Raw genomic sequence first — 14,869 nt, forward strand, 5'->3', positions numbered from 1 at the left:
AAATCACGGCTTGGAACACATTTAAATAATAATTCCTAGGAAAATTAGTTTATGTTTCCATGTTTCTAGGTTCTGGGCTCTCTTTAGTTTATGTTTTTATACTTTTGGGCTTGGACTTTCTTTAAGGCTTTTAGGTTTTCTTAAAGCTATATGTCTATATATATATATATATAGAGGTACCAAAAATTGATGTAAACACTTTTGAATTATATTACACGGCATTTGCATTCTTTGATAAAGGATTCTCTTGGTTCCTTATTAGAACGCGGATTTTTATCAAAAACAATTGAAGGAAGATTTTCTTGGTTATTGTATTAAAACTCTGATTTTTATCAAAGATTATCATCTTTGTGACAAATCTTCACTTTATTTATCAATATGCTAGATTATCGCATCCTTATCTCTATCTTATTTTGACTTTTTTTTATTTATTTTTGTTGTTCCTCTTAAGGATTCAAATTCAAAAGCAATCTTACTCTTTTCTGGACAGGATCGTATCATATGATATCTAGACTAAGGTTTTTGTTTGAATATTTTCTTTTATCTTATTTTTCTGTCAAAAGGTTAAATATGTTTTTAGTCCTTTAACTATCAAGCGATTTTAGATTTAGTTCCTCTTCCAAACTTTGGTACATTTCGATCCTTGTAAGAAACTTTAATTTTTAGTTCTCGAAAAGCAACAGCGTTAAATTTTATCTGATGTGGCTAACGGTGTGCCACGTCACTTTTTTTTTTTTTTTCTGAAACGTGGTGATCTGCGTCTTCAGAAAGTGAGATTTTTTTCTTTTATTCATCTCCATCATCTTCTTCAATGTCTTCAATGCCATCAACAATGCCGGCAGCGACGCCACTACCTTTCTACGAATCGCGATTCCAAAAAAGAGAAGGGAAAGGAGGTTCTCTCCTAGCATGACCTTGTGCCATGGCGGAAGAGGAGGAAACTCTTTCTGTGTTGCGTGACGAAGAAGCCCTACCCAGATCTCCCCTGCACAACGCCACCGCCTTCCCCGAACAACCAGAATCACTTAGTGGCACCCCGCGAGTTAAGGTTCTAGATGCTTGTCACCACCAAAACCACAATTGCAAAGAAACCCTCTTTTTCCAAAGGTTGGGTGGTCCGTGAGCAAGTAACAACAGAGAAATTCGGGAAAAGAAAAATGGACTAGGGTTTGTGAAGGTCTTATGTTCTAATGGGAATCAAATTTCCTTACCACTATCGTGATTTAAGTACTCACGTAAGAATATGATGAATACAATGAACGAGTAACAAAACTCCAGACTTTGAAACAGAGAAATTACAGGCATTTACAAAACTTCATTGTGTTGTGTGTTTTGCAAATTACCATAAAAAGTTGTACTGTGAATAGGATGTCTAACATGTGAATCCCCTGTGCCTAGTAGAAATTTGAGGTTATAAGTGGGAAGTTTGTGGAGATTACCAGATTTTGACTACTAAAAGCCCCTGGAACTCCAACAACAAACAGGATCTGAGAATTCGTTACACGATGACTATATTCTAAGACAAATTATCCCTTTTGTCAGAAAACTTGTCAAGCGTTTTGGTAAGTGAATATACCCATCTGACAGTCTTAAAAATAATCAAGAGAAGGAAGATATATCAGAAACTTTCTCGATGTTGGAAGGTTTCAGTCAAACTCAGTATTGACAGTTATAAATTGTAATAAAAGAAGGAAAGTAATGAAATAAACATACTTAGTTTCAGCTAAATGAAATCTTAAAGCCTTTGCATGTACAAAGTGATGCTTTAGAGGTTTATTATGAATCATGTTCCCAGACCAAACCTTTTACCCCGAAGTCCTTAATAGTTTCATGGTTTTGATTAAAACTTTTTTGTTATCTTTATCTACATTTGGCCATAAGGCTATCCTTCATCAAGCTATCCTAACTGGGGCTTTTATCCATCATCAACATGCTACTGGAAGAAACAAAAAGGTTCCTTCTAACCAAAATAAATTTAACATATTCCATTCTTCTTAAAATTATATGGTCTTAGAAAATCAGGCCACGACCCTTTTAGAAAATATACCTTTTATGTAAATCGTCATCTACAACCACAATAAATCCAGAAACTTCCATTACATTGTTTTTCTTAAATTATGTCTTATAACCACTACATTGCTCAGAGTTTTTCTTCTAAAAACATTACGAAAGTTGTGAGTGCTGCATACATAACTAGCTTATCAATCTTATTTAACTTTTTGACCATTTTTCTTTTTGTTTCTTTTACCACCGAAACAAACATCTGGAATGTTTAGTTATTTGGTTGGGAACTTTCTCTGTTCAATTCTGCTACACAATGGTACTAGCATGATCTTCATCTAAAGTGAAAGCTTAATATGATTCTCTTTCTGGTCTCTGTTATTGGTGTTGATCTATGTTTTGTCCTTATCAACTATGAAATTATTCCTTCCAACTTCCCTCTCTAAGCCTTTCAAACTAACCACCTTTGGCAATTGATAAAAAAAATATCTAACACTTCATAATATTAGAAAAAGGAAGTCCCAAGGCCTAAGCAATTTAAGATAAAAGAATAGTGCTGATTAGTGTTTTGCTTCAGCTTTTTGGTCATATGCTTTTGGTTTCACATCATGTTTAATTAGGGAAATTTGATTCCCATTAGAACATAAGACCTTTACAAACCCTAGTCCATTTTTATTTTCCCCAATTTATCTGCTGCTCCTTACTCGTGGACCACCCAACCTTGGAAAAAAAGAGGGTTTCTTTGTAATTATGGTTTTGATGGTGGCGAGCATCTAGAACCTTGACTCGTGGGGTGGGAATGAAGAACTAGTGATTATGGTTGTTCGGAGAAGGCGGCGGCGTTGTGGAGGTGCGATCTCGGCAAGGTTTCTTCGTCACGCAATGTAGGAAGAGTTTCTTCCTCTTCCGCCATGGCACAAGGTCATGCTGCTATAGGAGAGAGCTTCCTTTCTCTTCTTTTTTCCAGAATCGCGACTTGTAGAAAGGTGGTGGCATCGTTGTTGCCGACATTGTTGACAACATTGAAGAGGATGATGGAGATGAATAAGAGAGAAGTCTCACTTTCTGAAGATGCAGCCACGTCTCACGAAAAAAAAATGATGTGGCACACCGTTAGCCACATCAGATTAAATTTAACGTCGTTAGTTTTAGAGGACAAAAAATTATAGTTTCCTAAAGGAGAAGGATCAAAGTGTACCAAAGTTTGAAAGAGAGGCTAAAACTAAAATCGCTTTATAGTTGAGGGACTAAAAACATATTTAACCCAAAAAAAAATTCTTGAATGTTTGTGTTTTGTGCTTTGATTTGAAATTATGTTTGGTTAATTGTTCTTAGAATTTTACAGGGAGTAAAACCCCTAATATTTTATCCAATTTAGTTGAGTTTTTTTTTTATTTTTCATGTTCTTCGTTTAAATTGTCAATTTCTACATTTGATTCGTGAAAAGTATCTCTTTTGTGCTTTTTTGTTAATTGTAGTCTCAATTAACTATTTAACTTGGTCTTGCATGAGTTTTGGTGTTTGAAGAGTAATCTGTTTATTTTCTTTGTTTGTATGTTGAACTACAAAATTGGAAAAAAAAAAGAAAAAATAGTGGATTCAAGTCAAGGAAACAAATATATATATATATATATATATATATATATATATATATATATATATATATTAATAGAAAAGTAAAAGAGAAAGCAAGGATCCAAGAGTAGAAAAATAATTATAGAGTTCAACATAACTATTATGTTACACTATTGTTAATCTTTTTTAACTTTTTTTGGTAGTCCTATTATTTTTTTTATTGTTTTATGTATTTTAAAACTCCTTAAAGTTTTGTCTAGAGTTTTGTATTTTCTTTGACCTCTTGAGTCAATATTTAGATCTCACAATGTTTTTCACATGATTTGCTTACTTTTTTGCGTAAGCTAATGGAGTTCTTTACCACGAGCTATAGAAAATTTGAGTGATATAAGACAAGAGAATGCATTCAAGAAAAAGCCTATAAGTGTGATACATGAGTGAAATTTGATTGAAACACTTAGACGAGTTGTAACACCTCATTTCACGTGTAATTAATTAAGTTAAGAAAAAGCAATTTATCATACCGTCACAAAATAGTGAAAATTTTAAAACTTTATTTAATTATCATGAAAATAATTAAAATCATGTCGAAATAAATATTAATTCAATTACAACGTATAATGTTCAAAAAATCTAAACATAAACTCTATTACTTTCTTAAAGACATTTTAAAAAATTCTCATACTATTTTTCCACGTGTATCCGTTCCCATATAAATTATCATCGTAGGTGGAAACCACAACCACCAAATGCAAGGGTGAACTAATAGAAAACAATACAAGATAATACATAATAACCGCACACATCCACCCTTTTCCGATATTCATCCTCAATCCATAAAATCAATCACATTCTTATCACACAAAAACACATTAACACAAACACTCATGGTCTATGCTCTCGTACCCTAGCATACTATTTGTTCATTAGAATATATCAGTTCAAGCTGTATGACACTCGAACCCATCATTGGATTTACTAGGTACGAAGAGATAGCCCCACAATAACATGTCTTATCCTCACACGCATACAACCAACAACAAGCAATACATTCATGTTCAAACATCACAACAACCAAACACACAACACCTCTGACTTAACACTCATCATAGTTTGCTCTACCAAACACACACATAGGTCGACAATCATAATAAACAACCATTTAACTCAATTCATCATGTACACATACAACCAACAAGGTAAGAAAAAGAAAACAAGAAAACAAAAATCAAGAATGTAAGTTCTCCTTACAACATCATCATAAATTGATCAATGCATTCATAATAATACCAAAACAAACACCAATTTAACTCAATTAATCATGTACACATACAAACAAGACAAGAAATGAAAACAAGAAAACAACAAATCAAGAATGTAAGCTTCCCTTACAATATCATCATAAAGTGATCAATGCATTCAGAATAATACGAAAACAAACACCACTTTAACTCAATTAATCATGTACAAATACATACAAGGCAAGAAAGGAAAACAAGCAAACTACAAATCAAGAAAGTAAGAAATCAAGAATGTAAGTTCTACTTACCTGGATTTCCTGCTAAGACTTTTTCCTAGAATAAACAATGTTCTTCAACAACACCTCTGAGCTCTCATAGACCTTGACTCGATCAAACTCTCACTCTTACGCTCAAAGTTTTTGTCTCTTTTTCCTAATGGCCAAAGTTTCTATCTTAAAATAATATAAACAAGAGGTGTTTAATATTGTAACAACTATGTATGAGATTATTTTTTCTTATGTTGAATATACATATATGATACTCTATTTATAATAGAAGAAATATGCTTTAATCCCAAAATACTAATAAAGAGTAATAGCAAACTAACACAAGATAAAGATTCGATAAAAAAAATATTTCTCTAAAATATCTAATAATAATTTATCTAACAAGAGGAATACCTAACTCAAATAAGTTTATTTTCTAAACATTTATAAAAGCTCATTTATTTCGTAATAAAATAAAATTATCTTTAACTTAATTAATTCTTATAAGTCCTAAGATAATATATTCTATTTTAATATTTTTATTCTAATTGATTATGATAAGTCCGTAAATAATACATTCTATTTGATTATTATTATCTAACAATAATATCTAATATTATCTCATAATTTTTTTTCTAATTGAATAAATTTTCATCAAACTTATATTTTAGAAAATCTTTTAAAATAAAATAAACCCTTTAAATAACAGTTATTTTATCTTTTACTTAAAATAGTTAACAACATTTGTATATTTTCCATAATTATTAAAATTTCAAGAATCTCACGTTCCCCAAAAAAACAATTTTCATCCTTGAAAATATAATTAAAACAATAAAGGTATCTTCTTCTTATGTTATCCTATCATAAGACCTTAGAGAAATATTTAAAATTATAATTAAATAAACACAACAACACATTCATACTTTAAACATATATTATGCACACAACAAGAATAAGACACATGACCACCAATTGATAATGAGCTCTAACTAACTATGTTACCCTTCACTTTAAAAATAATTATCATTTCTTAATTTAAATAATGACTCTCATGGCTACCGCATTTTCTAGATATCTAATTTTCTTAAGTCATACATTCTCTCCAACTTCAAAAATTATATTCTCGAAAAATTGCCCTCATCAGGAAGCATACATTATGCAGAACTTCATAAACCTCCAAAAATTTACATAAACCCCTAAAGACAAAAATTCTCATAATACAATAACAACAACTATTTTTGAACACATCAAAAGAACATCACAACAAATTGCTCAATGTATTCTAAATCATACAAAACAAAATTCACAATCTATTCGTAACTATAAATAGCCAGAAAGACTCTACAGATATTCACATCATGCAAACAACAAACTACAAAGATACACAGCAAAAACTATACGAGTTCACTCCCCAAGATCCCAAAAGATTTTCGAAAACCAAGTTTTGATACCAAAAATGTAACACCCAGTTTAGGATGCCACTTGTAATTAATTAAGTTAAGAAAAAATGACTTTTGATATCATCACAAAATAGTGAAAATTTATTTCATTATCATGAAAATAATTAAAATTATGTGGAAATAACAATTAATTCAATTATAGCCTATAATGTTCAAAAAATCTAAATGTAAACTTTATTAATTTCTCAAAACTTTTTTCAAAAATTCTCATACTATTTTCCCATGTATGTCCTCGCTTTACACAACACAAGCATCATAAAAACGACTACCGTAGGTGAAAATCATAACCACAAAATGCAACAGTAAGCTAACAGAAAACAATCAAGATAATATATAGTATTGACTTTTTATAGCTGTTAAAGGTACAACTAGTATAGACAAATTCGGTCATAATTCATAGTTCATCTTCCTCTCTCACCAGCCAAAATCAAGTTAACTGCATTCAAACCACCATTAGCCACCACAATCCATTGTGCCTCATCAGACCTCCTTGTTGCCTCATTGGAGAAAGAAATTTCGAAGAACTACCAGCACGAAACACCACCGCTAAACATGCATTGCACGTCAACAAACATGAACATCCCCTTTGCAGATTGCGTAAACCATGGCATTCCCAAATCACATCTCTATTGCAATGTAGATTGGAGTTCCAAGATGCAAAACCACACGTAGCTGCAAATCATGTATCTCTCCATTACAGATTTGAAACCATGAGCAACCATGGGCACCATCGCGTGCGTCACTTGAAAAAGAAAAACCAAACTAGAAAAGATTCAAATTCAAATAGTTCCATCAATGACGAGGGCGAACAATGGTCAAGCGTGGCAGAAGGAATGGGAGAAACAATCATCGATGGTGATGCACCAACGTGTCAAAGTTTCGAACAAAGAGCACACAACCACAATGAGAATAGGATGGGGTCATTCTATCTCATGGAAGAAGAAAGTCGAAGATCAAAGATGATTTAATGTCGTAACTAGAGTCATTAACGATGGTCTCTGATCGACCCGTCTTTGGTATGTGGTGGTGGCGATGCCTCCTACCGATTTAGGGTCCCAATTAGTGGTTGGAAGTGAGAGGGAGAAAAGAGAGTCGCACCATTTGGGTTGCCAATGATGGCTTCAATGGTGGTTGACGTCGTGCCAAAGGCCTTTGATGGTAATGGTAGGTAGTAGTTATTGTGGCACAAAGGTGATGGATGATCTGGGATATTGAATTTAGTGCTAGGCTATACTAAAAGTAGAAAACCAAAGAATTAGAAATCACTTTCTATACTATTTATAGTTAAAATTGGTATAGAAATTTTGATTGTTTATTAAAAATATGTCACTGCATCAACTTTTTGTACTAGTTATAACTAGAACTTGCATAAAAGGTTTTCCTTTTTATTATAAAAGTGTCAATATGTCCACTTTTGATACTGATTATAACTATAATCAATATAAAAAGTTTTCTTCTTTATCACAAAAATGTTATTGTGTTTACTTTTTTATACCTGTTATAAGTACGACCAAGTATTATCTTATTTACAATATTGTTACGTGCCACTTTTTATATCTAATAAATTATAATCCGTATAAATAGGTTATATAAAAAGTATTTTTTGCCATAAATATTAACACATGAATCTTTATTTAAACTTATTAATCTACTAAATTACGATGTCTTCATTCATGTTTTCTTCAGGTTTTTGTCTTTTAAAAATTCAGAAGGGATCATGTCAGACCTCATAAAAACGCACCCAAACCCTCCTGTCAGAATCATTAAAAACGCACCCAAAACCCCTCTGAACGGGTGCCAGGTGTCAGGCAACTAGGATTCTGAAATCAGATAGTGGAAGGCAGGTGTCGGCAGAAAAGCGGACGCTCGTTTTGACGAAGGAAGGAAATGATTTTCTGAAAACTTCCGTCCCACTCTCTTCTGCATGCACCCTTCTTCCCAGACTTTGAACTTCTCCATTTCTCCTCCTTCTCTCTAAAAGTTCTTCCTTCTCTCTACCAAAACTCACCAATTCTTTACTCCGATCTCCGTTCAGGCACCGTAGGAATACTTCCGGCATCCCAAGCTTTAGTTTGATCCGATTGATTTCAAATTCTAAATGGGTAAGTTTTTCTTGTCTTTAACCGTTCGTTCTTGTAAACATGCAAACCAAGTTCTGGTTGCATGGGTTCTTAGTTTCATTCTGAACGAGTTTGGTCTGTTGTTTTATTTTGGTTCGAAGAGTAGTTGAGCGTTGAGGGTAGAAAGGATCGTAGTTCGGCAAACTGAGTCTCAGTCTGTAGGACGTGCGTTCACGCTCTGAGGTAAAGGAAGCTTATTCAATTTAATTTGTATGTTGTTGTTCTATATGAACGTTCGTTATTTGACTGAATGAATATTATGTATGATGGTTGAAATGTTGGGATTGTATGAATGTTGATATGATTGTTTATGTGGAATATGATTTATTAGTATGATATGAGTTTTATAAAGTTATGAAATTATGTAATGAGAAATGAATTGAAGATAAATACGTTCTGAATATGAATTTCCCTATAATAATGTACGTTCGTCATTGAACGGTTCTTGACCGTTCAGTGTTTCTAGTAGTCTTGTTTGAAATTTGATTCTTTCATTTGGAAAGAACCCTAGTTGAGGACGAGCGTCTTCTTGCGATAATATTGTGCTTGAGCGTTCGGCCGAGCGTAGTGCATCTGAATATTCGGAGATAAACATAAATCTTGTATATGTATATATGTATTTGTATATGGTAATTATTCTTAAACACAATTTCTTTAAAATCTTATTTATCAATCTTTTATGTTAAAAGTTTAGTAGTGCACGACCTCATATCAGATTCTCATAATGAATGGTGCTCGGTCTTATACTAAGCATTGGAACTCGTTTATAATTAATCATTCTCGATGAAACATCGTTCGTCCAAATTCCGTAGAATCTCTTTTACCGTGTTCGGTCATTGACCGGCATTAGGTTTCTGTATATGAACTATTCTACGTATAATTCTTTAAAGTCTTGGCACATCTATATTAGTTGTATCCGACCTAAAGTCCCCGTACCTGATGTATTCTTCGAGTGTTAGCTGGAGTTCATGAGAGTCGGTTCATTTAACTGATTCATGTTGTAAGTCACGGTCGTCTCATATCGTAAAAGTGTACTCGGTTTATTCCTAAATCAAATGGTAATCCCTCAGTCTTATTCCATTCTAGAACGAGCGACTTCTCAGTCTCGTTCTTAGTGTTCGACCTCATTCTGAGTGAGGACTGAACGTTTGGTATTTATTGTTAGTAGATTTGGTGATAAAGATGAAGTTAAAATGACGGATAATAATGGATGAAGAGTATACGAGATGGATAAAATGATGTGGAAAATGAACGAGCGTACCGGGGAGGAACGACTCTTGTATGAATACTGAATTTGGTAAAGTATGACTGTGGGCATGGCCGTTCATCCTAATGTTCCGTGAGTACTCGTCTTCACGTAGAGGAGGGTAGGTCATGTGTGGGAACGGCAGGAGGTCCTAGTCCTTAGGGGTACTTTGGACAGATAGGGCTAACCTCGGGTGGCAGCTGTTGAGTGTATCCCAGTTATCACATCACCCGGGTGCACGAACGCCTGTAGCTACACAAATTTCATACAGTCCGGACGGTCAGTCTAGTGATAGGCTTCGTAGTGATACATGTGTTGAAATACTCTTGTGTGTTGGATTGTTTAACATATATATATATTGATGAATGAATTAAATTACATAAGCTTACCCTGTGTTTTTCCTTGTGTTGTCTTGTCTTGTGCGTTCGTCTTGTCATTGCAATGATCATCCGTGTGGATGTGAGCAGAAGGGGACGCGCTGCTGGAAGAGGCGCTGGAAGAAGAAAATTTGGTTGAAGTGGAAGTAAAGGCCGAACCGTAGTATGTTCGGTTATAGACAGTAGTTTATTATGAGGTGATCGAGCGGTCACCTCCTCTCTTTCGTTGTTATCTGATCGTTCGGTATTTAGCTTTTGTACACCGTTCGGTCATGGTTTCTCTTAACTTGCACAGTTTAGTTAGAAAGCTTATGTAAGGTCGTTCGGCCGTAAGCTTACGTTAATTAATGTAAGACTGAACTGATATATTATTAGATGTAATTAATTCTATTACATGGTTTATTACTATATTTTTGGGATGCTACATATCATATTCTTACCTAAATAAGATCTTATTATTAATAAAATGGCTACTCAAAGTTACTAAGAAGAGGTAGATAGCTAGTAACGAAAATGAAACCAAAGGTGGCAGCGGAGGAGGGGAGAGCGGCGGCGTACCGGAGGAAGCTCTATAGGCTCGACGGCACGAGATTGATGGTTACGTAATATTGGTGCGAACGGGAAAGTTTTTGCATAGTCCAACCCCAAATTCTTAGATTTGAAATTATATAAATTTATGTTTGATAATAGAAATTTTTCATATCTATAAAAAGTATAAAAAGTTTCTCAGTTTTGGTGTTTTTGTTTTTCAATTTTATCTTCTAAATAATCTTCTTATATTAAAATAATTATTTTATTACTTTTATTTTTAAGATATTGTTTTTTTTAATTAAACTGTTTTTTCTATTTAACTATTTTTAAAATTTAATCATTTTTTAATTATAAAATTAATTTCAAAAATGAATAAAAAGTTGTAAAATTTATTTATATTTAATTTTATAATAATAATAATAATAATTTTATTAATTTTCATTGTTTAGTGAATACTCATAACATATCCGTACCTGTTTTTACTAGTAATAATAATGATTTTATTTGTTACGAAACATCAAGTCATATTGACATGGTAGAAACCAAAATAATATTCTGATGAAATTTAAAAAGAAAATTGTTATAATATTTAAGAAAACTATTTCTAGGTATTCATTGTTTTAGTGATTTTATTTTTAAGCCTTAAAGGATAGATTTTTATAGAAATATTGCAATCATTGGAATTTTCAAAATATTAAAATGTAGCTATATATTTTAAAAAAATCATCGTTCAAATATTTCTCTTATTTCATTTAAATTAGTTGGCAGTTACTTAGGCTAACGAGTTTTATTATAAAATAGAATTAAATATTGAATTATCCGCCAAATAAATAGTCTATCACAATATCACAATATATATAAATATTTAAATATATAATTATCAAGACAACTTATTACATTAAATACATTTTCAAGTTTATTTAAAAATTTCATATTTTATTGTAATACTTTTAAAAAATACAAGTCTTATGTCCGGTTTGCTCATTTTAAAATTCATTTAATAAAAAAAAGACTATATTGTTGGATTTTATTTTATTTTTATGAGTCCAGTTTTGATGATTGACCAAACTGCAAAATGTTCGATGAGAGGAGAAAGTTTTCCCTTCAAAGCCAAGTTTTGTCTTGAGTTGTTAGAAGCTAAAACAAACAACTTCTACTTCTTTTACCAATTGAGTGTTTCATTCTATAACGGTAATCTCTTGTCACATTTCATATGAAAACAAAAATAGAAATTATTTAAAATAGTTGTATATTAAATAAAAATTACAGAATCATGTTCAACTTTTGACTATCATTTTAATATTCTATCTTAGACATTGTTAAATTGTTATGATTTTGTTTTAATAAATCATCTTTAACCTTCTTTGTAAACAATATGAAACATTTTAGTTTACTTTATCATCCTTAAATAATTGTTCAAAATAAAATGAACGAGTGCTCAATTTAACTATTTGCTGCTAGATCATTAATAAGTATTAGGAAATGAATTTAAGATTAATTTTCATAAAATCAACTTTTGTAATATCATTAACTTATCCATTTTGATATCTTTAATTAATATATCTTTATATTGAGACGGTTTAAAGTTGACTTTGTATGAATCTTATTTTCTTTTATAGTATTCATTTTTTTTAATTTTATTCAATACATACTTTTTTACTCAATGATTACATATGTTATTTGATTTATAGGAAACACATGTATATTTCATATGAAATTAAATATTTGTTTATAGTCCAATAATAAATGACAAGACAACTCAAAATTAAGAAAAAATTATAATATTATATTACAATCCAAATTAGTGATGTGAAAAAAATAGAAATGAATACATGAATATAATAAAATTAGAATACGTTTTATCTTTATTGAAGTTTGGTTAGGTATGGTGGAAAAATAAGATATGAAGAACAACAATTGGCAGGATGTAAAGTGTGAGAACTGACAAGAGAGGGAGTTGAGAGATAAGCAGGTTCGTTGGTGCCAAAATTGAACATAATGATGATAAGACTTGCAGAAAAGGGTAGCATATATGATTTTGTTATTATTATAGTAGCTTACATCTAAAGCCTCTCTTGTTATAACAAAACCAACCAAATTAGCACTGTCACTTGGATTATTTCCTAAGCAAAATCCATTAACAGATCCTCATCCTTCAAACAATTCGTTTGGTACATATATATTCTTTGACCTTTCTGCCCATCAATCAACCAAAAATATTTTCATAAATTCATAGCATATGGTATTGTTAATGTGAATTTTTGTACACTAAAACTTGTTAGCTTTTAACTTGTATTTAAGAACACATGGGATATCAAATATACAAGTTTCTCTTGTTTTGTTTTTCTCTTTCTTTCCTCCTCCAAGTCATTGCCACTTCAATTTTGTCCTCAAACCCCACATGAAAGCCATTTTGACATGTCAAGCTCAAAACTAGTGATCATGAACAACCATTTGCCTGTTTATGTGACAAATAGTAACTTCAGAATTGGCCATGTCCTTATCAGCATTTATTTCAAACACCCTGAATAGCAGGTAAGTTTGGGAGTTGGGATAACATCCAATTTATGCCATCTGCTTTATAATAATTTCCCAATCAAGGGTATTTTTGGAAATATAAAAAAACACTACAGTGATGTACCTTTTCCCTGGTCTCAGCCATTATATAAGACATCATCCCTTCATGGCTTCAGAAACCAACATTCCCTTCTCATAACAACCACAAACTCTCATCAGTTCCACTTCCATTCTTGCTCAGATTGGAAGCTATGGATCATGTTAAGTCCCTCAAAATAAAATCTTTGATTCAAAGCACAAAACTCCATGACCATGTAATCAAGCTTATCCAATTGTTAGTCTCATTGTCTGTGTTTTCTTTCTTCATTTCTCCATCTTCCTTGCTTGCTTTCCTCTACCGCTTCAACCTCTACTTCTCCACATTTTCTTTGCAACTATTTACTCACACCATAGACAAGAACTGCATGTTTCTACTATGCAACGGCCTCCTTGTGTTTGTTGGCATAACAAAATCTTTGTCTGGGTCTACCACTATTTCTGATAAGTATGTTGAAGGTGGATCACGATCTTCGTACTCCGATGTTGAGGCTAATGAGCCAATAATGTTGGTGCAGAAAGCTCATCATGAACCGGAAGAACAGAAGACAGAAGCAGAACATGCAATAGAAATCAAGTTTTCTGTTGAAGAAGGTGAACAAAACATAGTTTTGGAAGGTGAAGAAGAAGGAAAAGAGAATATTGAATCAGCTTTGAAGGAAGAGGAGGAACCAAATGCAGAAACTGGAGCTGAAGATGAAGAAAAGGAATCACAGATTGGTGAGTTTCTGATTGGAGAAAGTGTTGAAGAGGAAGAGGCTGTGGAAGAAGAAGAAGCAAATTGGGTGCTAAGTACTGAGGAGTTGAACAAAAAGTTTGATGATTTCATTAGAAAGATGAAGGAAGATTTGAGGATTGAAGCTCAGAGACAATTACTCATGGTTTGAGTTTGATTAGAAACAATCATATGATATTCCTCTTTTACCCCTTATATTTTTTGTTTAGGATTTCTAGGCTTCTAAATTACTTCTCTAGTGTAATAGTTTTACTTCGTGCAAAATTTAGATCTTCTAGGATGAAAAGTGCACTAGGGTAACACTATAGAATTGTAATTATGAATGAGAAAACAATGTAAGATTTTGTAGAATACAAAGAAATCAAGCATATATGCTTTGTTTAGTTATATTTTTTCCAACACTTCAACTTCAAAACTTCATTTTAAGGAGGATTCAACCGATTCTTTAAGAAAAAAAGTATTCTTTTCAATTGGGTTAGAATTTTGGACTTCTTCATTTCCCTTACATAATATTGAAAATCTTAATACTAAATTGTTTCTCTGCCTTTTCTTCCTTATATCTTCTTAGTTGAAGTTGTGGGGTCGTGTTTGTAAATTTGAAACTTTTGTTAAAATTTTTAAAAATATTTATATAATAATCTTAGTTCAAAATCCAATATATTTATTATTATTAAGTAATATATATTACATCTTGCTTTTTTAA

The 14,869-nt window shown here is 32.0% G+C and overlaps 1 protein-coding gene across 1 annotated transcript; it reads left to right on the forward strand.

The window, feature by feature from the left end:
• The first annotated feature begins 13,515 nt into the window (after window positions 1–13,515).
• Window positions 13,516–14,553, forward strand: LOC124848140 (uncharacterized). The gene has a single exon (XM_047325781.2). The coding sequence runs from the start codon at window positions 13,586–13,588 to the stop codon at window positions 14,315–14,317; it is 732 nt and encodes a 243-aa protein (XP_047181737.2). The 5' UTR covers window positions 13,516–13,585; the 3' UTR covers window positions 14,318–14,553.
• The last annotated feature ends 316 nt before the right edge of the window (window positions 14,554–14,869 follow it).

Source organism: Vigna umbellata, chromosome 5 (genome assembly GCF_029865625.1).
Source record: "Vigna umbellata cultivar VRB3 chromosome 5, Vumbellata_1.0, whole genome shotgun sequence".
In the NCBI taxonomy this organism is placed as follows: domain Eukaryota; kingdom Viridiplantae; phylum Streptophyta; class Magnoliopsida; order Fabales; family Fabaceae; genus Vigna; species Vigna umbellata.